At 44.3% G+C, this 27,484-nt stretch overlaps 2 protein-coding genes across 9 annotated transcripts in view; both read left to right on the forward strand.

Annotated features, from left to right (window-relative positions):
- Positions 1-27,484, forward strand: part of tns1a (tensin 1a) — a 129,680-nt gene that overhangs the window by 39,436 nt on the left and 62,760 nt on the right. The gene's annotated exons all lie outside the window — the stretch shown is intronic.
- LOC309513993 (uncharacterized protein) lies at positions 21,739-23,710 on the forward strand (the record flags this gene model as incomplete). Its single annotated transcript, XM_082190112.1, has 2 exons — positions 21,739-23,467; positions 23,507-23,710. The coding sequence occupies exons 1-2, from the start codon at positions 22,259-22,261 to the stop codon at positions 23,708-23,710; spliced, it is 1,413 nt and encodes a 470-aa protein (XP_082046238.1). The 5' UTR covers positions 21,739-22,258.

Consider the following 27,484-nt stretch of genomic DNA (forward strand, 5'->3'; position numbering starts at 1 on the left):
GAAGCTGTTAGCTGCGAGTTAGCTGTAAAGATTTGAGTGCCGCCCTGATGATACAAATGAAAGACAGTCGATGTGTTGTCGGACGGGATGAGCACATGACGGTCTCCCAAGGCTGGTAAGAAGTGTTGTAGTACAAGGTACACTGACCTCAATTCTAGAACATTGATATGTTCCAAGGACTCCTCTGGTGACAAACGGCTGCCAATTCCCCTCTGGTTCCATATTGCCCCCAGCCTGTTAATGAAGCATTGGTTGTGATCACTTCCCAATGAGAAGGTACAACCCACAGTGGCACTCCGGCCCTATTTTTTTTTAAACTGTTTTCAGGGTTGTAGTGCGCGGACACAAGCAATCATGAACATGAAACATGAAAATGAAAATAATGAAAATGGGAGCATGAAAATAAGCATCCTTCAAGTCGACAATCACAAACCAGTCTCCTTCCATCACAGACTGAAGAACGTAAACTGTGCTTAACATTTGAAAAGGAAGAGACTTTAGGAATACATTTAACCATTTCACACGTTAGTTTAAAATATTCTGGCTGACCCCCCAGCGTGAGTTTTTCAAGGCGACCATTATTTAGAATGTATCACTTTATTGTTTCCATGGTGACGTGTCATTGCTTGTCACATGAAACACCGCAGCCACAATAGCGCTGAATGACTGATGATCTGCTTTTATTTTGTTCTTCATTTTTTCTTCAAAATATTCGCAAAATTGTTAGCTATAGTATGAAATATCTGATATTCCGATTGTCAAATATGTGCAAGTGGATGTGTTTTGTTGTTTTAACACCTTTATAATGAATGCGTTAGTTGAGCTATTTGCACGATGGGCACCGCCATGTTAGTTTGTGCCACAGTTCAGAGAATCAGTTCTGTTGGATTTACAACATGTGAATTCACCCACTTCTCCTGAAATACATGAAAGTAAGTGGCCGGTGAACTGGGAGAAGAATAGAGTAAACTTTACTTACACAATGTGTATCCGATATAAATAAAATGTGTTGTCTAATTATAATGGAAATGATTATTATTGCTGCTTCCATAGACATCAGTGTATATTTTACAAACTCTAAATGTTTTGTTTTGTTAGTACTTATGTGAATTTAAATGTCTGAAACCTAAAATAAACATTATGTGGTTGAAAACCTTCGTAGCCAGGGCATCATCAAAATCTCATCTGCTGTAAGCCACATGCTCTTGGGAAATGAGAGTCGATGTCGGTAGGAGGCTGCAGTTTCCGGAAGTGGTCCACACAGCTCTTCAACCAGACATCGTCCTGTGGTCAGCCAAAGACCGTAAAATCATTCTAATCGAGCTGACCTTGCCATGGGAGGAGGGCTGTGAGGAGGCTCATGAGAGGAAGGCCTTAAAATATCAGCCTTTAATCCAAGAGTGCAAAGACAAGGGATGGCAGACAGATGGAAGTAGGGTGCAGAGGCTTTCCTGTCAAATCAGCATGGCGGCTGTTGTCAGCTTTAGACATGGACGAGAGAAGCAAAAAGAACACTACCCGTAGGATGGGAGAGGAGGCTGAACGAGCTTCATGCTGGATATGGAGTAAGAGAGAAGAAGACAGCTGGAAGCCAGGAGCAGATGGGCAGTGATTTGGCCACCACTGCCGACCCACCAACTGGAGAGTGTTGTGGTTAAGGGACGAAACACTCAAGGAAGGTTGGGTACCACCTGATGATACCTGCTTCTGGCTGAAAGCTACAGTTACCTTAAGGGTAATCGATGAAAGCACCCAACAGGTGTATTCCACAATCATAGTAAACATTTGTCTAAACCAGGGGTGGGCAAACTACGGCCCGCGGGCCACATACGGCTGTTAGGCTGTTTAATCCGGCCCGTCGAGTATTTAAAAAATTGTCTTAAGATCGCATTCATTTTGCCTTTTTCTTGCAATACTTTGCGTTATATATATATAATTGCGTTGCATATATTTGACAATCGGAATATCAGATATTTCATGCCATAGCTAACAAATGTAAAAAAGGAAAAATGACATAAAAGCAGATCATCATTCATTCAGCGCTGTTGTGGCTGCGGTGTGTCACGTAACAAGCAATGACGCGTCACCATGGAAACCAAACAGACAGTGACTTAAGCGCATAGACTTGTTGCACCTTAATGTTTTTTTCCTTTTTTGGAAACTCACAGAGAATTTTTTTTTTTTTGATAACCGCTTGCACACCCGTTTAGTTTTTCCTTTGATTTGTCTGCTATTTAGTTTCTTTGCTCCTCTGGATTTGTGATGTATCCTGACTGATTCCGTTTACCGACCTTTATCGCCCGGCTTTCGACCGCGCTCCCCTGTCTGCCATGTACAGAACCCGGTTTTGTTCATGAAATGTTCTGATCTGCCTTTGCTTTTTATGTTTTATTTTAGTATACTTAAAAATAAATTTGTATAGGCTATTCGTTTATTTCGTTTTTTCCACAAATGTATGACTTTTGGAAGTGCAAATTGATTGCCATATGCAGTTTTAATAAAGTTGAATTAATTTCAGTCATTTTTACTCTTCTAAGTGTGCACTTGCATGTGTTTTGTTTCTAATTTACTGTTAGGCCCATTAAATAATAATAAGGATAAACAATATTTAAAAAGTATAGGCTATAATTATCTAACATCTAACTAATTAAAAATTAACCTCAAAACATAACATGCTAAATGGGGGATATCTAGCATAAAAAATTTATTGTCAGAATGTCGTCTCTCAGTTGTTGAATTTCGCACAGACGTTGCCACAACGTAAATGTGTTTGCTCAGCCCGATCTCATGAAAGTGCGATTACCACAAATTGTATTTGTAGTAGGCTAGCCTACTTATGATACGCAGTTTTCGCGTGCATATGATACGCACATTATGGCGTGTAATAGGCACGCACTCCACACACCCCTAATCCTAACCAAGGGGTTTACAGTGCGTAGCATATGCACGCAAAAAAAAATTTGGGCGTAGAAATGGCACGAGAAATAAAATTTGTGGTATAGATAGGCACTTTCATGAGATTGTGTTTCATAATCTGCTAATGGGCCGGCCCTCTGTCAAATTTTAAAACCCAGTGTGGCCCTTGAGTCAAAAAGTTTGCCCACCCCTGGTCTAAACATTATAATATTCATCATGTTAGTGTAAACACTCATACTAGCCTACTTTTATATCATGCTGTGTTTTATATTATAGAGCATAAAAACATCCTTGTCGTACATTTATTTAGCATTTAAAGGTTGCTTACCTGTCTATAGTTCATATTTCAACATGTTTCCGTCGATTTCATATATCTCAGTATGGCACCAGTTCAACTAGTACAAAGTGAAGTTTATGCAACAATAACACGCTAACTAATATAAGTGAGAATGCATTTCTTACTTTAAAAATCATTCTTATCTTCAAATCGTGTTCTTCTTCTTCTGAGGTAATTCCAAAGTAAACTCACAGCATGTCTTCCAAACTTGATGAAAATCAGAGGAATGATTAAGTTTGATGCTTTGTTTTGAGGTGATGGGGGGCGTTTACAGGTTTGCATTCCTTCATGTGAACGATTACGGTGTCCGCGGATCCTTAAAAAGTCTTAAATTAGATTTTTTTAAAGTTTTAAAAAGTCTTATTTTTACTTATGAAAGGTCTTACATTTTTGATGGCAATTTGACTTACACATATCTAAATGTTTTCCAAATTAGAACCATCTAATTAGCGTACTTTTTTTATTTATTTATTATTCTTTCTTTGTGGATTTGCTTGTTCACGTGACATTTCGCGTCATTCGCGGCAGCGTTACGTTCGTCTCCTGCACGCGAAACAGGAGGAGAGAAGGAGAAGCGAGTTGGTAAATGTCAGTTCAATTCTAAGTTCATTCTTTATGTGCGTAGTGGTGTGCGATGTGTATTGTCTATTATGATATTGTAATCATTGTTTTAACGAAGCACGAGGCACTGCGAGCTGACATCGCATTAGCCTCTCGTGCTTTCACTGCGTGAAGGGGGTCCGTGTACGTTTTGATAGTTTGTTTTCCAATTTGAAATGAAATAAGCAGAAACGAGAAAACGGCCCCTTTATTCGTTTTTTTCGTTTTTTAAAAAAAACGAAAAAACGAGATTTCGCTTGAGTTTTCGTTTTTTAGTTCACAGGCAAAAAACGAATAAATAGGCTTGTTTGAGATGAGCAAAATCTGCGCAGAATCGATCAGCGGTGATCAGCGCGAGATGCATGCCGGTTAGAAATGTGTCCAAGTGCTGTCCGCCTTGCTCTGATGTCATGCTGACGTATGTCAAAAATCTCTCGCGAGCGCAAGGCGCACCTGTCGGATTCTGCAGTCGAGCGCAGTTGCTCTCCACTGACTGCGCTGATCAAAAGCACGATGGGAAACGACTTGCTGACGACACAGCTTAATGTTCATTGGTTTAAACAACCGTGATGTATTGTTCTCTTTTAAAATGTTTGATTTTAAAACACTGATATCATGTTTTATGTGTAGCCTATACGTTATGTGTGAATATTCCCAAACTATCTAACAGTGCGATCTCTATGGGTTATGCAATGTAATTTTTATAAAAAAGAAAAGAAAAGAAAAAGAAAAAAAACAACACATGTCTGTAAAAAAGATTGATAAACATGTATTTGGAATGGAATTAAATAAGTAGGCTACTTTGGGTGTCTTGTTCATTATATTTATTTTCATATAAAAGCAACAGAACTTAAATCCCATCCAGTTTATTAGCAACACTGTGCACGAGCGTGAATCCGATGAATCCCGCGATATCCATCTTTGATCTCACAGGTGTCAGATCCACTGCGAGAAGAGAGAACTGTCCGGCTTGCCTGCGCTTTTTTCACTCCTCCCCTCACTGCAGCCGCCTACTCTCGCGTACATTTCAGGCGAGGCAAGGCGCATCTCAAACAAGCCTAATGACTTCAAAATTCGTTCCCTTTCAAGGCGGTCACTTCGACATTACGTCACTGACGTATATGGGAACTCCCTTCCTTCTCCGTTTTCACTGAAATCTTATAGGCTAACGCCAGCTGGAGACAGCTGGCCAATTGACGCGAAACATGCAAATGCTGACTGGACCGCGGGCAGTATAAATAGCATGGGCGCGACAATTACGTCAGAATCTCTTTCTTCACGCTAGAAGTCTTATCTGAAGTCATCGTGGAAGTTGCAATAGAGGTTACTCACCATGTTTCCTCCCCGCATCCGATGGCTGCTACATGCCAGATATGTGCGGGTCCTATTGACTCGCTACCCTAACAAGGATCAACCGAGGCCGCACTCGCGGACGACAGGCAATGTGCCGGACAGTGCGCGCCCTCAGGGGAATAAACCCGGGCATCAGCGGGGATGAGGCCCACTGCCGCCAGCAGGCCGCTGGTGGGCCCTCTCCTGCCCAAAGACGAATTAGCGCTGCCCGTCGCCACTCCGGTCCTTTTCGCGTGCTCGCTAGAAGGACTCGACGCGATAGGCTCTGTGGAGGATACTTAGCCCGGTATCTCAGCCAGGCTACTTCAAGAAAGACTCCGTCTTCCACGACGTCCTATGGATAGTCATGCGCAAAGACGCGCGTCTAGAGGGATGAGGCAAAGGCCATGGCTCCGTGTCTAAAAGGCGCAAAGTGCGGATGCTATGAGTCTCTTGACGCCCCAATCTGACAAAAGTGCACAACCGCAATTCGGTGAGTGTTTACCCCTTCTAGTCAGTCTTGACTACGGGGTTGCGCAGTCGTTACCGCTTATGCTGTTGACGCTGGGCCTACGTAACATTACATATTGATGTGCTTACAGCTTATGTTGTCAGGCTGCCCTGTATCCTTCAGTGCAACTGGCCATTCTGATTTAACTACGTATTCACAGTTGTTGTCGCTACGCCACTGACGCTGTGTTTATGTGCACACTGCACACCGATATGTGCTATGATTTGTGCCGTTATATTGCCCTGTATCCTTCAGTGCAACTGGCCATTCTGATTTAACTACGTATTCACAGTTGTTGTCGCTACGCCACTGACGCTGTGTTTATGTACACACTGCACACTGATATGTGCTATGATTTGTGCCGTTATATTGCCCTGTATCCTTCAGTGCAACTGGCCATTCTGATTTAACTACGTATTCACAGTTGTTGTCGCTACGCCACTGACGCTGTGTTTATGTGCACACTGCACACTGATATGTGCTATGATTTGTGCCGTTATATTGCCCTGTATCCTTCAGTGCAACTGGCCATTCTGATTTAACTACGTATTCACAGTTGTTGTCGCTACGCCACTGACGCTGTGTTTATGTGCACACTGCACACTGATATGTGCTATGATTTGTGCCGTTATATTGCCCTGTATTCTTCAGTGCAACTGGCCATTCTGATTTAACTACGTATTCACAGTTGTTGTCGCTACGCCACTGACGCTGTGTTTATGTACACACTGCACACTGATATGTGCTATGATTTGTGCCGTTATATTGCCCTGTTTCCTTCAGTGCAAATGGCTATTCTGATTACCACGTATTCACAGTTGTTGTGCGATGCCACTGACGCTGTGTTTATGTACCTGATTGTGTGTATTATGCTTATGCCACGATATTGCCCTGTTTCCTGCAGTGCAACTGGCTATTCTGATTACTACGTATTCACAGTTGTTGCGCGATGCAACTGACGCTGCGTTACGTACACACTACACACTGTTATGTGTATGATTTATGCCACTTATATTGCCCTGTATTTTCAGTGCAAATGGCTATTCTGATTACTACGCAGTACGTATTCACAGTTGCTGCGCGACGCAACTTGCGCTGTGTTACGTACACACTACACACTGATATGTGTATGAATTTTGCCGTTGTATATTGCCCTGTATCCTTCAGTGCAAATGGCTATTCTGATTACTACGCAGTACGTATTCACAGTTGTCGTGCGACGCAACTGACGCTGTGTTTACGTACACACTACACACTGTTATGTGTATGAATTTTGCCGTTGTATATTGCCCTGTTCCTTCAGTGCAAATGGCTATTCTGATTACTACGTATTCACAGTTGTTGCGCGATGCAACTGACGCTGTGTTACGTACACTCCGCACTCTGTTATGTGTAATGATTTATGCCATTATATATTGCCCTGTGTCATTCAGTGCAAATGGCTATTCTGATTACTACGCAGTGCGTATTCACAGTTGTCGTGCGATGCAACTGACGCTGTGTTTACGTACACACTACACACTGATATGTGTATGAATTTTGCCGTTGTATATTGCCCTGTATCCTTCAGTGCAAATGGCTATTCTGATTACTACGCAGTACGTATTCACAGTTGTCGTGCGACGCAACTGACGCTGTGTTTACGTACACACTACACACTGTTATGTGTATGAATTTTGCCGTTGTATATTGCCCTGTATCCTTCAGTGCAAATGGCTATTCTGATTACTACGTATTCACAGTTGTTGTGCGATGCAACTACGCTGTGTTACGTACTCTGTTATGTGTAATGATTTATGCCATTATATATTGCCCTGTGTCATTCAGTGCAAATGGCTATTCTGATTACTACGCAGTGCGTATTCACAGTTGTCGTGCGATGCAACTGACGCTGTGCACACACTACGCACTGATGTGTTACGATTACGCCGCTATTTATTGCCCTGTATCCTTCAGTGCAACTGGCTACTCTGATTACTGTGTATTCACAGTTGTTGTGCGATGCCACTGACGCTGTGTTATGTACATTGATATACGTGTCTATGATTTATGCCGTTATATATTGCCCTGTATCCTCAGTGCAACCGGCTATTCTGATAACTACGTATTCACAGTCGATGTCGCTATGCCTCTGACGCTGTGGTTTTTGTACACAAAATGTAACTATACTTATGCATAGTCTCAGTCGTCGCTACGGCGACTTGCGCTGCATCTGTGTACACACTGAAGCGTTATGCTGTTATGTTGCCCTTCAACGTAACTGACCACTGTGTTTGAACTGAGCATATTCATGCAGTTTCGGTCGCTTCAGCGACTTGCGCTGCATTTTACACACAGATGTTTAAAATGTGCACACTGATGTGTTATGTTGTTATGTTGCCCTCTATCCTTCAGTGCAACAACCAGCTATCCTATCTACTGTGCATATTCACAGTTCTGTCGCTACGGCGACTACACTGCACTTATGTACGTACAAGGACGTGTTTTTGCTATTTGTTGCCCTGTTTCCTTCAGTGCAAAACTAGCTATCCTAATCTAACCGTGCATGTTCACAGTTTCTGGATGTAGGTACGTACACGGATGTGTTATGCTGTAATGCTGCCCCATTTCCTTGTTGCAGCTAGCCATCCTGATCTAACTGTACATCTCAGTTCTGTCTCTACACAGTTTCTGTCGCTACGGCGACTTACGCTGCGTTTATGTACATACATGGACGCGCTACAGCGACCGATGCTGTTACGTACATGGGCTACGCTGTTATGTTGCCCCGTTTCCTTCAGTGCAACTGGCTATTGTGTGTTAACTCGTTTACTCACAGTTGTAGCTACGGCTACGACTGTGTTTGTGTACTTACTGAAGTGCTATGCTATTATGGGGATATTATCTAACTGCGTATATTCACAGTTGTTGTCGCTACAGCCACTAGCACTGTGTTTATGTACATTCAGTTATGTGTTGGTTTGCACTTCTGTGCATCGGCTTAGAACATTGGCTATGTTCTACAAGGGAGTGTCAGTTCCTCGTGACCCCCTTACTAGCCTATCATCCCCAAGCTGTGAAACCTTCTTGTGTGTCCGCTGCTGGGTCCATAGTTGAGCAAGACACTTACACTATCAAGTGTTGGGAGCTCTCTTGAGATGGCCTTAATTCACCTGCTCTCGCCCCAGTGAAGCACGTTGGAGACCTACGCTCATTCTAAGCGAATGATGTTGCATTGTCTCGGACCTGGTGACTGCAGCGTCACTCTCCGTCCGATACCAAGCTGCGTTCCGAAGTCGCTTACACCGTTCAGAGCACAGATTGATCCCTGCCCGCCTTATCTGCTGAGCCGTCAGCCTCGCATGATGCCGATGCTCAGAGTGCTGTTGGCCCTGTAAGGGCTTTGCGGATGTACGTGGATCACTAGGCAGCAGTCTGACCAGCTGTTTGTGTGCTTGATGGATGGTACTAGGGACGTGCTGTTTATACTGAGACTTTCTCACTGAATTCGACGCTTTCAATGTTGGCTATGCCTATGGGATTTAGGTATGCTGGCTGTCTTCTCAGAACACGTTCGCCAGGGTTTCAAGTTTGATGCACTGCCTATAGCGTCGTGGGTTCGGTGAGTTTTATTAGTGTACTCATGAACTGTTACCACCAGCTGTGCAGTAGTCTGCATTATGCAGAGTTACCATTGCTGCTAACTCTGTGTTATGACTATAATGTTACATAGCTGTTTCCGCATTACGCAGTAGTTTTCAATTCCTGTTAACTCTGTGTATGGCTATAAGGTTATGCAGCTGTCACCGCTATTGCCGTCGACACTGTGTTAACTCTTGTGCTCGAGTGCTTATGGTGTTGTGCTGCCCTCTCCAGTGCAGTCTTCGCTTCATTGCATTGGATATGCAACTTGGTAAGGTCGGAGCAGACGTTCTTGGTCTAGTTTCGCCTATCAGTTTCGAGTGCTCCTAGCGGCGCTGCTGGCTTAGAACTGTTGTCTCTCGTGGGAGTGTAGCTTGACCCCGTTCTGGGCTTATCTTCACTGCGCTCACGGCGGGATTCTATACAGTTCCCATATACGTCAGTGACGTAATGTCGAAGTGACCGCCTTGAAAGGGAACGTCTCCGGTTACTATCGTAACCTCGGTTCCCTGAGAGGCGGGAACGAGACATTACGTCAGCCGCCGTGCTCGCCGTTTGATCAGCTGTGCTAGCGTTCAGTCTTGATTCTGACGTAATTGTCGCGCCCATGCTATTTATACTGCCCGCGGTCCAGTCAGCATTTGCATGTTTCGCGTCAATTGGCCAGCTGTCTCCAGCTGGCGTTAGCCTATAAGATTTCAGTGAAAACGGAGAAGGAAGGGAGTTCCCATATACGTCAGTGACGTAATGTCTCGTTCCCGCCTCTCAGGGAACCGAGGTTACGATAGTAACCGGAGACGTTTTCCACATGTGGGCGGCCTGACACGCCCCCTTCCGCCGATTGGTCAAGCAAATCTGAGCATGTGACGTCATCAGTTGTCGCTCAGGTCAGGTCTGCTCAACAAAATAATAGTCCTCTACTATGGCTACAGATTCTTAAACTGAACAGGGCAGGTCCTATTGGGCTTTCTTCAGTGCAACTTTACACGTTTCACAGAAATATTTACATCAGAAATATTAATTATTAGTCTACCACCAGCCTGTTTTATTTAGCTGTGCGGAGTTAAATCTGCTGACAGCGCCGAGCGGGAGACGCTCACTGACCAATGTTCAGTCAGCAGTCAGAACTTTTAGACGCTCCGTTTTGCCACGGGATGGTGATTGCAAATACTGTAATGCCAATCGGCTGAGGGTGGGTACCAATGATGGTGAAATACATTTTTACTGAAGCTGTAATCATAGCCGCGACCCGCGAGAATGAGTCAGATGATTGACAGGACGATAGCGGAGGCAATTAAAGGCGCAAGATAACTTCTGTTAACAAAAACATAAATAAAAAAAAATGTTTAATAAGTGACTTTGTCTTTGTTTTATTGTTTTTGTTGGTTTTAATCAAATCATTGTGAACCACAAACTGAGCATTCGTTTTAAAGGGCAATATCCAAATATATGTTATTTATTTGTTATAATATGGGTATTTTATAATACAGCATAAATAAAAACAAACACACGTAATATGTATGCCTATAGGCAAAACACCACCGTTTTTTGGTTTTGTGTGTGTAAACTTTTATCCCCAACCATATTTCTTCATGGGCTCCACGCCAGGGGTGACGTCACGCTCAGCACCCCTACTTCCCATGGTACTAACTGTAATTATGCTGACCCAGTTTATATGTAAAATCTTTGGTATATGTAATATCTAAAAACACTTTACAGTGTGATGGAAATAAACTTTTCTTAAAGCGTGTTGTATATCACCACAGATTTATTGACACCCTTCTATCTGTGTTGTATACTGTAATAGACAATTGTCCTGCAGAATGATGAGGTTTTTTGTAAGAAAAACATTGCGAGCAAATGTTGAATTGTTGTTTGAAATATAAATCAACAACGTAAGAGGCTTTAGGCTGTCTGATTAACTCTGTATGAACAAACTCCCAGCTTTGCAGTATAGGTGGCACAGAAGCAGCATCTGACCCTGCATTTAGATGTACATTACACACTGTCTAATGCAGCTCAAAGGAGGCACTGTGAATTTGCATAGCAATTTCATTTCAAAGAGGCTATTAAATGTGAAGTGACAACATGAAACACTACTTTCAATATATAAAAAAACACCAGTAGTTGGTGGCAAGTCAGCCTGATAATGATTGAATACCAATTTACTCATTTAGGCTCACAAGAAGCAGATTACATAATTATACCATGAAAAAAAATGTATATATATACAGTATATATATGTGTGTGTGTGTGTGTGTGTGTGTGTGTGTGTGTGTGTATATGTGTAAAGGCAGGATCACCTACTGGTGGAACCCAAACGGAAAGTAGTTAATTAACACAAAGTATTTATTATAAAAATGGGGGAAACTGGATCAAGTTCCTGTGGAATCAATAAATGTTCTTGATGGCATGCATTGTTTCTCGTTTTTATTGTTTGATTATACAGCCAGGACTGGACTTCCGTTTGGGGTCCACCAGTAGGTGATCCTGCCTTTACACATATATAATAATTCATTACATTTATTTAGCGCTTTTCTCGACACTCAAAGCACTTTACATAGAAGGGGGGAATCTCCTCAACCACCACCAATGTGCAGCATCCACTTGGATGATGCGGCGGCAGCCATATTGCGCCAGAACGCCCATCACACACCAGCTTACTGGTGGAGAGGAGACAGTGATGAAGCAAATCAGTATATGAGGATGATTAGGAGGCCATGATGGACAGAGGCCAAGGGGCAAATTTGGCCAGGACACCGGGGTTACACCCCTACTCTTTCGAAAGACATCCTGGGATTTTGAATGACCACAGAGAGTCAGGACCTAGGTTTAACGTCTCATCCGAAGGACGGTGCTCTTTGACAGTATAGTGTCCCCATCACTATACTGGGGCGTTAGGACCCAGACAGACCACAGGGTGAGCGCCCCCTGCTGGCCTCACTTACACCTCTTCCAGCAGCAACCTGGTTTTCTCAGGAGGTCTCCCATCCAGGTACTAACCAGCATAGACATGTATAGAAAGGCTAGATGGCTCAAGGCGGAGTCAGCTGTGTCGTCACTTGGCGGCCATCTTAGGTCAGGAGACTGCGCTGCTGCTCCCTGCTGCTGTGGACGGAAGGTGAGTGACATACGCCAACTAAAATGCTCGTAACTTGCTGAATTCTTGACGGATTTACAAACGGTTTGGTTTATTACAAACCTTATTAACGTGGCTATGATTTGTGCTGATGCCGTTTGTGGCTATAATTTTTCACAAGTATGCAGTTAAATAGCCGCATCCCTGACGTTTATGACACACCAAGCCGTTTGAAAATCGGTTGAAAATTGAGCAAAATATAGTTATTTCAGCACTACATGCACAATAGACTTTAATGTTATAACTGGACGAGCGGTCCTGTCCTAAGATGGCCGCCGTGTGACGTCGTCGGGTCCCATTGGCTCTCAGCGCCGGTAAGCTATCTAGCCTTTCTATACATGTCTATGCTAACCAGGCTCAGCCCTGCTTAGCTTCAGTGGGCAACCGGTCTTGGGCTACAGGGTGACATGGCTGCTGACTATATAATATATATTCTTTTTTTTTTATTCTTTTTTTATGGTATAATTATGTAATCTGCTTCTTGTGAGCCTAAATGAGTAAATTGGTATTCAATCATTATCAGGCTGACTTGCCACCAACTACTGGTGTTTTTTTATATATTGAAAGTAGTGTTTCATGTTGTCACTTCACATTTAATAGCCTCTTTGAAATGAAATTGCTATGCAAATTCACAGTGCCTCCTTTGAGCTGCATTAGACAGTGTGTAATGTACATCTAAATGCAGGGTCAGATGCTGCTTCTGTGCCACCTATACTGCAAAGCTGGGAGTTTGTTCATACAGAGTTAATCAGACAGCCTAAAGCCTCTTACGTTGTTGATTTATATTTCAAACAACAATTCAACATTTGCTCGCAATGTTTTTCTTACAAAAAACCTCATCATTCTGCAGGACAATTGTCTATTACAGTATACAACATAAATAGAAGGGTGTCAATAAATCTGTGGTGATATACAACACGCTTTAAGAAAAGTTTATTTCCATCACACTGTAAAGTGTTTTTAGATATTACATATACCAAAGATTTTACATATAAACTGGGTCAGCATAATTACAGTTAGTACCATGGGAAGTAGGGGTGCTGAGCGTGACGTCACCCCTGGCGTGGAGCCCATGAAGAAATATGGTTGGGGATAAAAGTTTACACACACAAAACCAAAAAACTGTGGTGTTTTGCCTATAGGCATACATATTACGTGTGTTTGTTTTTATTTATGCTGTATTATAAAATACCCATATTATAACAAATAAATAACATATATTTGGAAATTGCCCTTTAAAACGAATGCTCAGTTTGTGGTTCACAATGATTTGATTAAAACCAACAAAAACAATAAAACAAAGACAAAGTCACTTATTAAACATTGTTTTTTATTTATGTTTTTGTTAACAGAAGTTATCTTGCGCCTTTAATTGCCTCCGCTATCGTCCTGTCAATCATCTGACTCATTCTCGCGGGTCGCGGCTATGATTACAGCTTCAGTAAAAATGTATTTCACCATCATTGGTACCCACCCTCAGCCGATTGGCATTACAGTATTTGCAATCACCATCCCGTGGCAAAACGGAGCGTCTAAAAGTTCTGACTGCTGACTGAACATTGGTCAGTGAGCGTCTCCCGCTCGGCGCTGTCAGCAGATTTAACTCCGCACAGCTAAATAAAACAGGCTGGTGGTAGACTAATAATTAATATTTCTGATGTAAATATTTCTGTGAAACGTGTAAAGTTGCACTGAAGAAAGCCCAATAGGACCTGCCCTGTACAGTTTAAGAATCTGTAGCCATAGTAGAGGACTATTATTTTGTTGAGCAGACCTGACCTGAGCGACAACTGATGACGTCACATGCTCATATTTGCTTGACCAATCGGCGGAAGGGGGCGTGTCAGGCCGCCCACATGTGGAAAACGAATTTTGAAGTCATTTATTCGTTTTTTGCCTGTGAACTATAAAACGAAAACTCAAGCCGAAATCTCGTTTTTTTTAAAAAACGAATAAAGGGGCCGTTTTCTCGTTTCTGCTTATTTCATTTCAAATTGGAAAACAAACTATCAAAACGTACACGGACCTGAAGGTGACGTCACGCCGTGTTGCATTTATGCGTCCGCCGCCATATTTAAAGGATCGCGCCCTATCCCGCTGTATTTGAATTCGTGTGTAGGAGGCTGTTTTTGGATTTTCTGTCGAGTTTTTAATAACAGCGTTATTGTTGGTCAGTGTTGCTCAATCAAGAACTGCCATAGCAGGTCACACGATCGTTCAGGGAGGAAAATGAACAAAGGAATACGTTTTTCCAGCAACAAGGGAAGCAGGTGGAGGAGTTGACGAGAAGACGCCAGATCGCGTGGGTTGCCGCAATAATGAGGGACATTTTTAATTTTAATAAACAAATACAAAATATTGTCTTCTAAAATTCCCATGAAGATGGTTCTGCCATGTGAGGGTGAGAATGTGGTTTTCTTGGACAAAGTTGTCATAGTCTGCTGTGCTCTTAAAAACATGTGTCCAAGTGTTGTGCAGCTAAATCAACTGGTTTGTAAAAACGTTTGTTAAAAGTTGTACGTTACAAAGCTAGAGGTTTTGTATTGTATATTCCTTGATGACTTGTAGGATAGTTGATGAATTATGTTGATTTTGTGGTTCATGTTAGCAGACGATAAAGCCAGGCATGAATCAAATAAATTATATTTATTTTGTTTTCAATGAACAATTTGCTTTGATATTCTGTACATCTTTTGACATGCCTTTTTAAAATGTTTGTGAATCAAGGTTTTATATAACTGCTTAATAAATGCATTAAGTGTCTTGTATCCGTTTCTGTACTGATTGCACTATTTTTTACAGTCTATGTGATTGCATCCACAAAGACTCTTTAAGTAACGTTACACATAAACTGGGATGGGTAAAAATACATCAATCTATTTTGAAGGGATGTATAGCTCTTAAACTCCTGCTAAGTGTACGCACTCAATCCAAAAACAAGGTTAACGATGTCCAGATTTGTGAGCGGAGGTAACGTTAGTGCGTCTGGATCTGTAATGTTAATCTAGTCTTGGGCTGCTAAATAATATGGATCAACGTTGTTTATCGCGGACAGTTTGTCCAAATAACGTTTTTGGCAGTGGCATTTAGTTTCTCCCGATAGGGCCCATTCTCTTTTTCTTTCAATTTCTTCCGTTCTTCTCCAATTTTACCTCGTTTTAGCCAAACACACCCACTATTACATGTCATAGCAATGGGTGGCGAAAAGGTAAACATAGATCGTGCCTGCAAACATGGCGCCCAAGTCCCATAATGCAACACTGCGTGACGTACCTTCACATTCCCTAAGTCTGACGTCCTTTTCCGGGTCCAAGCGCTCCTCTCGTCCAGAAATTACAATGGTGGAACCTGTAAATTTATTTACGATCACGTCCTCCTTAGTGAGGCACCTTTGGCGGTCAAAAAGGGTTTAAATTCCTTTAACACCAACAGAGTGGTATAGTGTAGCTCATCACTCAGGTGGCATAATTAAGGGTAGAGTGCAGGCATCAATGAAAAAGAAGATTTACGAGGTTGAGGTGAGTTAGCTCGGGACACGGGACACAGCACTGCGGCATTGTAAAAACACTCAATAATAATCAAAACACTAGCGAAAGCGGTAGGTAGAGAGGACCTGGACTTTGGACTGGGAAAGAGTATTATCGGAGAGTGTTTACGTCACGACTTAGCAACCGAATAGGTTTTTTTATTTTTTTTTATTGAAGTGTCAAATTTACAACAATAACTGGCTTAGTCATAATTTACAAAAATATCATTGCAAACAGGGAACGGAGCACGTAAAATGAAAAAAATAAAAATATAAACAAAAATAATAAATGACAAATAATAAAATAAGACAGTAGTTAAGGGGCTTCAGTTAATTTTAAAGCATCAAGCAACCGAATAGGTAGGCTATGTTCCCAAATGAGTTTTTGTCTCATATTTATAGCATATTATGTTGTTATCATAGACCTACAATATCACATCAGCAAGACTTCCGTTTTCCCGTGCACAATTGCAAATGTGATTATTTATTTTATATAACAGTTAAATTAACAATAAATTAACATTGTGAGTTAAATTTTATAAACAGTATTGTCAATATTGTTTGTTTTCCCTTTATTTCGCTGACGAAAATTTCTAAATGAAGCCATAGAAGAGTCTTAATGCAACAGACAGCGATGATTTTTTTTAATGGAATCCGCGTTTTGAACGAATCAATTTAATGATTCAATGAACAACCACTTGCTTCTTTCCCGAATTAATCAGTCGTTTGAACGAATTGGTTGAATGAATGACTCCCTCAACTCACTTATTAAGACAGTGACTTGCCGCCACCTACTGGCAGTTTTAGTTTCACATTTAGAGTACCCTTTAATTAGAACATTAAAATTAGAAATCAGTTCATATTTAACAATCTCATAGCTTTATTTATGCAATTGTAAATGCAGTGTTAATATATTAATGCCAGATCTGATGCCGCCACTGTGTCACCTCTGCACTGCAAAGATGGATTTTGATTTAATTTGACTGGTAACACTGGTATTGTGTAATTATACTAATATAATTTAATTTGAATGTTAGAATTTGACATAAAAGGTGATGCATATATCTACAAATGTCAATATATAGGTGAAAATGCCCCTGGAAATCAATTTAAGATGGCAAATATTACCCCTTAATAATTTTTTTTAAATTTCTGTCACTGCTGTGGACTGACCACTGCATATAATATGAAAAATATGAATATCTTTGTCAGTCAGCTGTCAACAACAGGCCTAAACCAGCCATGGCACCAAGCACAGAAACCCAATCAGTAAAATATTATCTAATTATCAACAAAACTTTGAAAATATCGATCGAGACATATTTTGTCAATATTGCACACCCCCTAATGCATGGTATTAATTTTGATTTCTTCGGGTCTTAAAAAGGTCTTAAATTTGACTTTAAAAAATGTGCAGAAACCCATTAGCATGAGAATCGCTTGTGCACGCGTGGGTGTGGTCACATTAGAGATAATGAGCAGAGTAGTGTTGTCACGATACTAGAATTTCTAACTTCGATACGATTCCTTGAAAAATATCGATATTCGATACCATTTTCGATACCACGGAGAAAAAAACTGCCACAATATGTTTTTTTAAATTTTTTATTTAAAGCTAAATATAACAAGTCTAGAACATGACAATGAGGGATATTTTACATGAACAAAAATGTCCTGAGGTAGTGCACTGGTTCAAAAGCATTAATGCTGGTTAATACATTAACGTTATTTGATGAACAGATTTAAATGCAAACGTGCATCACACGCGAAACACTGCTCACTGGATCGACATCAAGTCAAGCACCTTTATTTATATAGTGCTTTTAACAATACAGATTGTGTCAAAGCACTTAACAGTATCAAATTGGAGGATAGAGTGTCAGTAATGTATAATAATAAGATTAAACATTCAATTTTCAGTTAAAGGAATTTCATTATTGAATTGAGAGATGTCATTGTCTAGCTCAGTTTAGTTTAATTAGTATCTGTGTAATCAAATTGATGATAATCGCTAATGAAGGCAAATTGCAGAATTAAATAATTTTTTGAATAAAGTTAAATAAGCACAAGTTAATTTACATTTGACCACAGTTAAAATATTTACTTGTCTAAGATTCCTCAGTCAGATTATATTAACTTTAAGAATTACGGTGAAAAAACGAGACAACACACACTCAATATCAACAACAAAGGCCCTCTTGGTTAATGTTTCAGAAATGTTAAAATGAGAAGAGTTACCAACCTCTCGCAATTATTTATAGATCCGGGTGTCGGTCTTTCAGGTGCTTTGCTATATTAGGCCTCGATCACACCTAACGCGTTTTTCAGGTTCGAAAACATGAGGCACACAGCACTCATCACACAGAATGAGCAGTGCGCTGCGTTTGTTATGTTGCTAGGCAACCACTGAAACCGCTGTCCTGTCAGTCAAGTAAACGTCAAATCAGCCTCTTATTAACTTTATTTACTTTCTGTTAACATTGTGGTAGTTACGGTTCGTGAAGTCGTTAAGCTCCTGGTAACCCGCGAGAGCACCACAAGTTTATCCTCCATCATCGCACTCTCCAGGCGTTCAAGCAACTAGCTTTCATCACTACAGTGGAAGGCCCGCGAGGCGCAGCAGCGCATAAACAGCGCGCAGAACGCTCGCTGGAAACCAATTGAAAATAGGCGTCTCTCACTGCAAAAAAACGGGTCAGGAGTGATCGGCCCCATTCACATCACTTTTGCTATTTAATCAGAGCGAATGAGACGAGTGCGCGTGTGGTGTTTGTCAACGCGCCTTTGGAGAGAAGTGAAAGTGACAGCTCGGCTAGTATCGATACTATGGGAAATTAGTATTGGTACCGTTCAGATATTTCAGTATCGATATTTATCGAAATATCTATATTTTTGACAACACTAGAGCAGAGCATGAGAAACTGTACCTCTCGTTGGTTTCATACGGATGACTTAAAAAGAGAATATTTGCTTTTATGAATTGTATCATTTAAAAATAGCACTTCAAGCTTTCTAAAGACCTTTCTCTCATTTCTGTGTGGCAAGTAGTGTTGTCACGATACCAAAATTATTGTTTCGATACCGATACCAAGTCAAGTATTGCGATTTCGATACTTTTTCGATACTTTTCCTGAAAATATCATTGCTGTGCTTTATTTTAAAACCGGGACAACATTCTAATCATATAACACACTAATAAATTAACATATGAACAGCAGATATATTAAACATTTGAACAAAATATGAAATATAAAAATATAAAAAATAAATTAGAGCAATGACATTCAAGGTAAAAAAATATATAAATTTAGCAGCATTATCTCATTTATCATAAGAAACATAAGAGCTTTATCTTGATTCTGAACTTTGAATAAAAATATGAACAGCGTTTATATTAAACAATGTTTAATATTGGTAACATATCATAAGCCTCATTGGTGATATATTTGACATGTGGGGAGAGAGAGATGTGTGGAAGGCCTATACTTCATGTTAAACATAAATATATAGCAGCAAAGACAACGTCAGCAGTGTTGACGGCAAAATAGGCTACAGAATAATTCGTTCTGTATTGAGAGGTGCAATATTTGAAAATCGATAATATTTTTTTTAAATGACATTTATTGTATTTGTCAAAACGTTCAAACATCAAAATGTCATTTATTAATATGTATTCGTGTCAAAATGACATAGAAACATCTTTTCCTATTCTATTTTGCCTGGAAACGCTTCCATCACGCTTGCGTGTCGCGTGAAAAATAGGCGTCGGTTCTATTTGTAGCATGCACGCGTTTTTCCGCGCGTCTCGAGCTGCGCCCAGACGCGTGTCACGCAGGCAGTTAACATGGGAGCCGAAATAAAAACGGACACGACACGCAGCCAGTGTGTTGCCGGCCTTACAAATCTGGAACGCAGTCATTCTTAGAAGTATCGATACTAATAAATTAAGGAATCGTGACGTTTTTAATTTCCGATTTACTTTTGAAGTATCGGTGCACCGTGCAACAGAGCAAGGTAGGCAACGTACTTCCATATGTCACTCCTCGCGTCATCTTTTTCTACGAGTCGTGGACCACTTGTGCTCGCACATGCAGCCATCTCGCTGTAGTGTTTTGTCCATGGTTTTGTCACATGACACTGACAGCGGCAGGTTCTTTGCTGCGTGTGTCAGGAAAAAAACACAGACGTCCATAGGGAGGCGTTTTTTATTTATTTTATTTTTTTATTTTTTAAGAATCGATACTGAAAAAATTAGGTATCGTGACGTTTTTAATTTCCGAGTATCGCGATACTTTTGAAGTATCGGTACACCGTGCAACACTAGTGGCAAGTATTCACTGAGTTAGTTCATTTTCTGTCCTGTTTCAGAATGGACTCTCTGAGAGAGAGACGGCAGAACGCGCATCATGTTCATTTTCTTTATTCTACGAAAATCACAACATTTAGTTTTTATTATGAGTGTACACAAATATAAGTAGACATTTAACAGTTTTGAATCATACATATAACTAGAGTTGGGTATTGGTTGGGTTTTATCCGATACCAGTACCTACTCTGTATTTTTTAAACGGTTCCGGTGCTTAAACGGTTCTTGAACCGGTACTTAAGAAAACGAAAGCACACACACTTTATAAAAAAAATAGTACCTGTGTGTGTGTGTCCAAACTGGACACAATATTAATTTAAATCTTTAAAGATTTTCTGATTTCTGATTAAATGAAAAATTGCGCCATTTAATAGGCTACTGATGTACCTTAAAACACTTAAGTTAAGATCAAAAGTTTGTCTTCTCATATTATGACTTTTACTTTAAAACAGAGAAATATCTGACACTGAGCAGTCAGGCACCGAAATCAGGCAAAAAAAGTCAGGCACCGAAATCAGGCACCGAAAGTTTCGTTCTTATTCGGTCTCGTTACTACCGTTTACGTCGGAACCGGTTCCCTATTGGAACCGGGTTTCGGTACCCATCCCTATTAGGGATGTCAACGATTAATCGGCGATTGATTAAAGCTGCCGTCGGCAAGTCTGGCAGATTGGGTCGATTAGCCAAAATTTTGAATGTTTACAACTCTCATGCCCCTCCCCACTACCAGCGAGCACCCTCCCATCGAGGTCGTGCTCGTCAGTGCGTCACTGTGCGTGTGTACCTGATTTTCTGTGAACGCGTCCGTCTCTTCAGCATCTATCAACACCATGGACTCGGAGGTAGGCTGCCCTGGCTAATCTATCCATAGATAACCGAGGAATTGGAAGCTTGTTAGTAGATTTTCTCTCCGCCATCACGCTTCATGCAATCTCCAGGCGAACTTCAGGCGTGGCGTGTGCATGTGATATTAACGTGCGCGAGTGAGGGGGGATCTGTGGCGTGTGCACGACCTGTGATTGACAGTCAGATCTCACACCCCCCTGCGCTGATTGGACCTGATGAAGCGGGAGCGCTGGATTTTTGCAAAACAAATAACACGCTCCAGGTGGAGTTAGAAGCTCGGTTTTTTTTCTAAAACCACCTTATTTATGTTGTTCTGTCGGATTATAGTGTCGATTACACTGAATGTGATCAAAAAAATTTTGCCGACGGCAGCTTTAATTGTCGATAATACATTTAATCGATACAACTTATCGATCATCGATTAAGCAGGTCTTCATGCACGTGCACGCTGCTCAACCGCGAAACATGTAAAGCGAGCGCGCCGAAGCCATTTTACACCTTCATCATGACTATAAGTTTGCGTGTGCATTCGCAGCCTTTTGTTCTCTTACGAGAGTACTCTCGTGTTGCGTAAGCTAGCTTACGCTACGGGAAAAACCCTTTTCTCGAGAATACTGAAGCCAAAAAATTATCCTTAATTTTTGCATTAGTTTAAAACGCATTGCTGCATAAGCAGACCTAGGCAGAGCGGCTCGCGCGCCTATTGGTTGCTCAGCAGCAACTGCTGCAACCTATCCAGGACCTGCTCGTGACGAAGCACCAATGAGGGCGCGGGCGCCCGTGCGCGTCACGTCCCGCCAGAATGGGCGTGGCTACAGGCTATAAAAGCAGGCCTGTGAGGTTGTTCTCTGATTTTTCAACTCTTCAGCGAAGTGGACACTCACCTCGCTGTTCTCCGGAGAAGCTGCGCCGTCGAAGAGCCTTCAGCGGGACGAGCTTCAAGCCGGCCATCTCGCCGCTTCCTCTGCCGTTCCTGCTGCGCTATCCGGCGCCGAATATCCTTTTTCATTACCGCGTGTTACGTTACACACGCTTGCATCTAAAAGAGCGAGGCGTTGTTTCAAATGCCTCTTTTCAAAAAGTGCGGCTCCTGCCGAGCCGATCTCAGCGACGGGGACCGCCACATCCTGTGCGTTTCCTGCCTGGGACAGACACACGCGGACCACGCGCTTTCCCAGGGCGGCTGCCCGGAATGTGAGGTGATGTCTATGGCGACCCTGCGGGCTCGCCTAGCATCTTTCAGCGTGGATCCCGCCCCTCCGCTTCTCTCTTCTGGGCCGCGCCGTAAAAAGCGCCGTTCACAGAGAACACCGGAGGCATCTGCCGCGAGCGCTTGCATGCCGGATCTCTCCCCGTGTGCATCGCTCTCTGCATCCCCCACCTCTATCACGGCCGGCCAGCCGCCCGCTGTGGATATCGAGTCGGGGGGAGATGACGCAGAAGGGGACAGCTGCTCTATCCTGGCTTCTGACTGCGAAGGCTGGTCGGGCTCCATTCCGGACCCCGCCCCTTCTCTTCAGGAATCGAGCGGTGTGCGGTCTACGTTCGACGCCGAGCTTCTTCGCCTGCTTACCAAGGCCGTGGAGGACCTCGGCCTCGATTGGTCGCTTCCTGACGAGCCTGCACCCAGCAGGCTGGACGGTTGCTTTCTGCCAGGCCGCCGCTCGACGCCTCACACGAGGCCTGCCCCCTTTCTTCCGGAGCTCCACGAGGAGCTCACTAAGAGCTGGAAGGCGCCATTTTCTGCCAGGCTGCGTTCTACTGTCTCTTCGACGCTCTCTCTAGTAGACGGCGCGAAAGACAAGGGCTACCTCTGCATTCCTCCGGTCGAGGAACCGGTAGCCATGCACCTCTGCCCGCCTTCCGCCGGATGGCAGTCTCATCCTTCACTGCCTTCCAAAGCCTGCAGGACTACTTCGGCTTTGATCGGTCGCGCCTACACCGCCGCCGGTCAAGCCGCGTCCGCACTTCACACGATGGCCGTGCTTCAGGTGTATCAGGCCGACCTTCTCCGTAAAATGGACGAGGCGGGCCCGAACCCTGAGAATTTTAATGACCTCAGGAGCGCGACCGACTTAGCGCTACGAGCCACTAAGTCTGCTGCTCAGGCCATCGGGAGGAATATGGCGTCTCTCACTGTCACCGAGAGACACTTGTGGTTAACGCTGTCCGACATGAAGGAGTCCGACAGAGCCACTTTCCTCGACGCGCCCGTGGCGCCATCCGGTCTCTTCGGCCCGGCTGTCAAGGGGTTTTCGGAACGGTACTCTGAGGTTCAGAAAACCTCCCAGGCTATGCGGCAGTTCTTGCAGAAGCGCTCCAGTTCCGCTACGGGTCGCTCTAAACAGCCGCCCAACCGGAAATCAGCGCCACAGCCTCCCCCGCCGTCAGCCTCACAGCGCCGTCAGCCGAGGGATTCCCAGCGCTCACGCTCTTCCAGCCGCCACAGACCGCCTCCCCCTCGGGGACCCCGGTCCAAGATTGTGCTGAAGGCAGAGCCCTCAAAGTATTCCTGACCGCGTTAGGAAGACGAAGATGGTTGAGTCCCGCTGCGCCCGGACCGCCATCAAAATCAGCGCGCCTCGCTCTCACAGTTCCCTCAGCAGAGGCGACTGGAGATGTGTATTTCACAGCCAACGAGCCCGTTACACAACACGCTCGCCTGTACCCAAAGACCGTTTTTACGGCCGCCCAAATAAATCACAGAAAGAGCATTCTGTCTGTTTATCCGGCACACGCCAATGGTGTTATAAATGTAGGTCATGTGCCCACTCCACAGTGTTCGCGCCTACATACAAACACGGCCGACTCAGTGACTCACACTCATTCACGGCCCATATCCATAAACTCGGCTCACGCCGTGTGTGTTTTGAATGTGGGAAAGGTGCCCGCTGTACAGCGCTCATCCCTACACACAAACACGGGCTGCTCTGTGATAAGCACTCATTCAGAGCCCCCGTCAATAAACACAAAACGTGTCCCGTGTGTAAATCACCCTCTACCAGACACGAGTTGTGTTATGTGTGTGCGAAGCGCGCGCGCCTCCATGAGCGCGCGCTCTCTCTCAGGCGCTGTGAGATATGTGCCACACACACACAGCGACAACAGCCCGCGCGTTATTCTCCCTCTAGCTTTTCACATAAAGGCATGGAGGGAGCTGCCGGGCGTGTCAGAATGGGTACTGAACACGGTAGAACGAGGCTATTCACTACAGTTCGCTCGCAGACCCCCTCGCTTTCGAGCCAGGGTCGAAACCACGGTGAACAACGAAGTAGCACACCTACTTCGCGCCGAGATTGCGAAACTGTTAGAGAAACGAGCCGTAGAAGCCGTCCCTCACACACTGAGCGAGGCAGGTTTTTACAGCAGATATTTCCTCGTTCCAAAGAAGGGTGGCGGTCTCAGACCCATCCTAGATCTCAGACGGCTGAACAGAGCCCTTATGCAGAGATCGTTCAAAATGCTCACGACCAGTCAGATTCTCGCGCAAATTCGCCCGAGGGACTGGTTTATCTCTGTGGATCTGAAAGACGCATATTTTCAGATTCAAATAGCGCCCCATCACAGGCCTTTCTTGCGATTCGCCTTCGAGGGGCTGAGCTATCAGTACACCGTCCTGCCGTTCGGTCTGTCCTTAGCACCCCGTACATTCACGAAGTGCATGGATGCAGCGCTCGCTCCCCTGAGACAACGGGGGATGCGAATACTGAACTATCTGGACGACTGGCTTATTCTAGCCCAGTCAGAGTCAGAGTTAATAGCGCACAGGGCTCTATTACTCTACCATTTACGGGATTTGGGTCTCCAAATCAACTGGACCAAAAGTTTACTGTCTCCCAGCCAGAGAATCTCTTTTCTGGGAACAGACTTAGACTCTGTGTCAATGACAGCGCGGCTGACGTCACAGCGCGCGCTGCAGATTCAGCGCTCAGCTGCAGCTTTCAGGACCGGCAGCATTTTTCCTCTCAAACGTTTTCAGAGGATGCTGGGTCTTATGGCTTCGGCCTCGGCAGTGCTTCAGCTGGGCTTGCTTTTCATGCGCCCGCTGCAGCACTGGCTGAAGACGCGGGTCCCGCTGCGAGCATGGTCCGCTGGCCGCGTTCGCCTCAGGGTAACTCAGAACTGTGTCACAGCACTGAATCCCTGGAAGGCGGCAGACTGGTATCAGTCAGGAGTGGATCTGGGCATGGCTTCGAGACGAAAAGTAATCTCGACAGACGCATCCAACTCAGGTTGGGGCGCCCTCTACGAGGGCAGACCAGTGTTTGGTCTGTGGGCAGCCTCAGAAAGGCGCCTACACATAAACTGTCTGGAGATGAAAGCGGTCGAAAATGTCTTGAGATACTTTCTCCCCCTCCTCAAAGGCCACAACGTTTTGGTCCGCACGGACAACATGTCAGTGGTGTCATACATCAACCGCCAGGGCGGTCTCAGGTCACGGAGCCTTCACAAGCTGGCGGAACGCCTCCTCTTGTGGGCCCATCACAACCTGCGCTCACTGAGAGCATCACATGTCCCGGGCTCCCAAAATGTGGGCCCAGACATGCTGTCCAGGGACAACGTTCCCCCCGGGGAATGGTCCCTGCACCCTCAGATAGCCCAGTTACTATGGGACATCTTCGGCAGAGCGGAGGTCGACCTCTTTGCGTCGACGGAGAACGCGCACTGCCCAGTATTCTTCACGAAACAGAGAGATGCGCTGGCCCACGACTGGCCCAGCCGTCCGCTCTATGCGTTTCCCCCGATCGCGATGTTACCACAGGTAATCAAGCGCATCAGGGAGAGCAAATGCTCTGTGCTCCTCGTGGCGCCGCTCTGGAGGAATCAAGTGTGGTTCTCAGAGCTGATGCAACTGACGAGCACGACCCCGTGGCCGATTCCGGTGAGGAAAGATCTCCTCTCCCAGGCCAGGGGCGCGATCTGGCACCCGCGCCCCGACTTATGGGCCCTGCATGCATGGGCCATCAACGGGTACCCGCTGACCTCCCAGCGGCAGTGTTGAACACAATTACTCAGGCTAGAGCACCCTCTACTAGAAGGCTCTACGCCTCTAAATGGTCAGTGTTTTCCGGCTGGTGCTCGGCCCGAAACTTAGACCCACAGCGCTGTAGCGTTGCAGAGGTTCTCTCCTTTCTGCAAGAGCTTTTGGACGAGGGCAGGTCCCCCTCCACGCTCAAAGTGTATGTGGCGGCCATTGCGGCGTTTACAAAACCTTTGCATGGCCGGTCACTGGGTAGAGACGACCTCATCGTTAGGTTCCTAAGAGGAGCTAGGAGGTTAAATCCTCCTCAGCCCCCTCTGGTTCCAGCCTGGGACCTCTCCTTGGTCCTGGAAGCCATGAAGGGCGAACCCTTTGAACCCCTCCAGTCCGTGGATTTGCGGTATCTTTCACTGAAGACCGCTTTTCTCATGGCTCTCGCTTCAGTTAAGCGAGTGGGTGACCTTCACGCGCTCTCTGTGAGTGCTTCGTGCTTGGAGTTTGGGCCTAATGACTCTAAAGTCATCCTTAAACCGAGGCACGGTTATGTCCCCAAAGTGCTTTCCACTCCGTTCAGATCACAGATCATTTCACTGTCAGCTCTTCCGAGATCTGAGGGTGAGGACGATGTGAATTTTCTCTGCCCCGTCAGGGCGCTGAGAATATATGTCGAACGGTCTGATGCTTTCAGGCAGTCAGAGCAGCTCTTCGTTTCGTTCGGTGGCCGCACTAAGGGCTTAGCCACATCGAAACAGAGCCTGTCCAGATGGATAGTTGACGCTATCGCTATGGCTTATAGGTCTAAGAACCTTCATTGGCCTCTGGGCGTCAGAGCGCACTCCACCAGAGGCATGGCCTCGTCGTGGGCGTGGTCTCGCGGAGTCTCGCTCCATGATATTTGTACGTCGGCGGCTGGGCCTCTCCGTCTACATTTATCAGGTTTTATAACCTGGAGGTGCCTGCCCTACAGGCTAAACTGTTGTCAGTCTAACATACTAGCTCTGTTCGCTCTCGCTGCAGATCAACACAGACTGTGTGTGGTTTGTGTTATACACAGGCTCCAGATCGACAGACCAGGTCTTCCTGTCTGTGATCGATTTTCACCTGTCCTTCGGGTTCAGGTGGCTGACAGGCAGTGTTTTTCTTAGATCAGCCCACAGATGTCCCTGGCTGTTCTACTGTATTAAGCACCCATTCCCACATTCTGGAATGGTTATCTCTCCCTGGGCCCAACCCTCATCGGCCCAGATATTACCACTTACGTTTGTCCCCGGGCACATGCCCTTGGGAACGTGCAGGTGGACCTTCTCTA

The sequence above is a fragment of the Leuciscus leuciscus genome (genome assembly GCF_965113295.1).
Source record: "Leuciscus leuciscus genome assembly, chromosome: 14".
NCBI classification, from domain to species: Eukaryota; Metazoa; Chordata; class Actinopteri; order Cypriniformes; family Leuciscidae; genus Leuciscus; species Leuciscus leuciscus.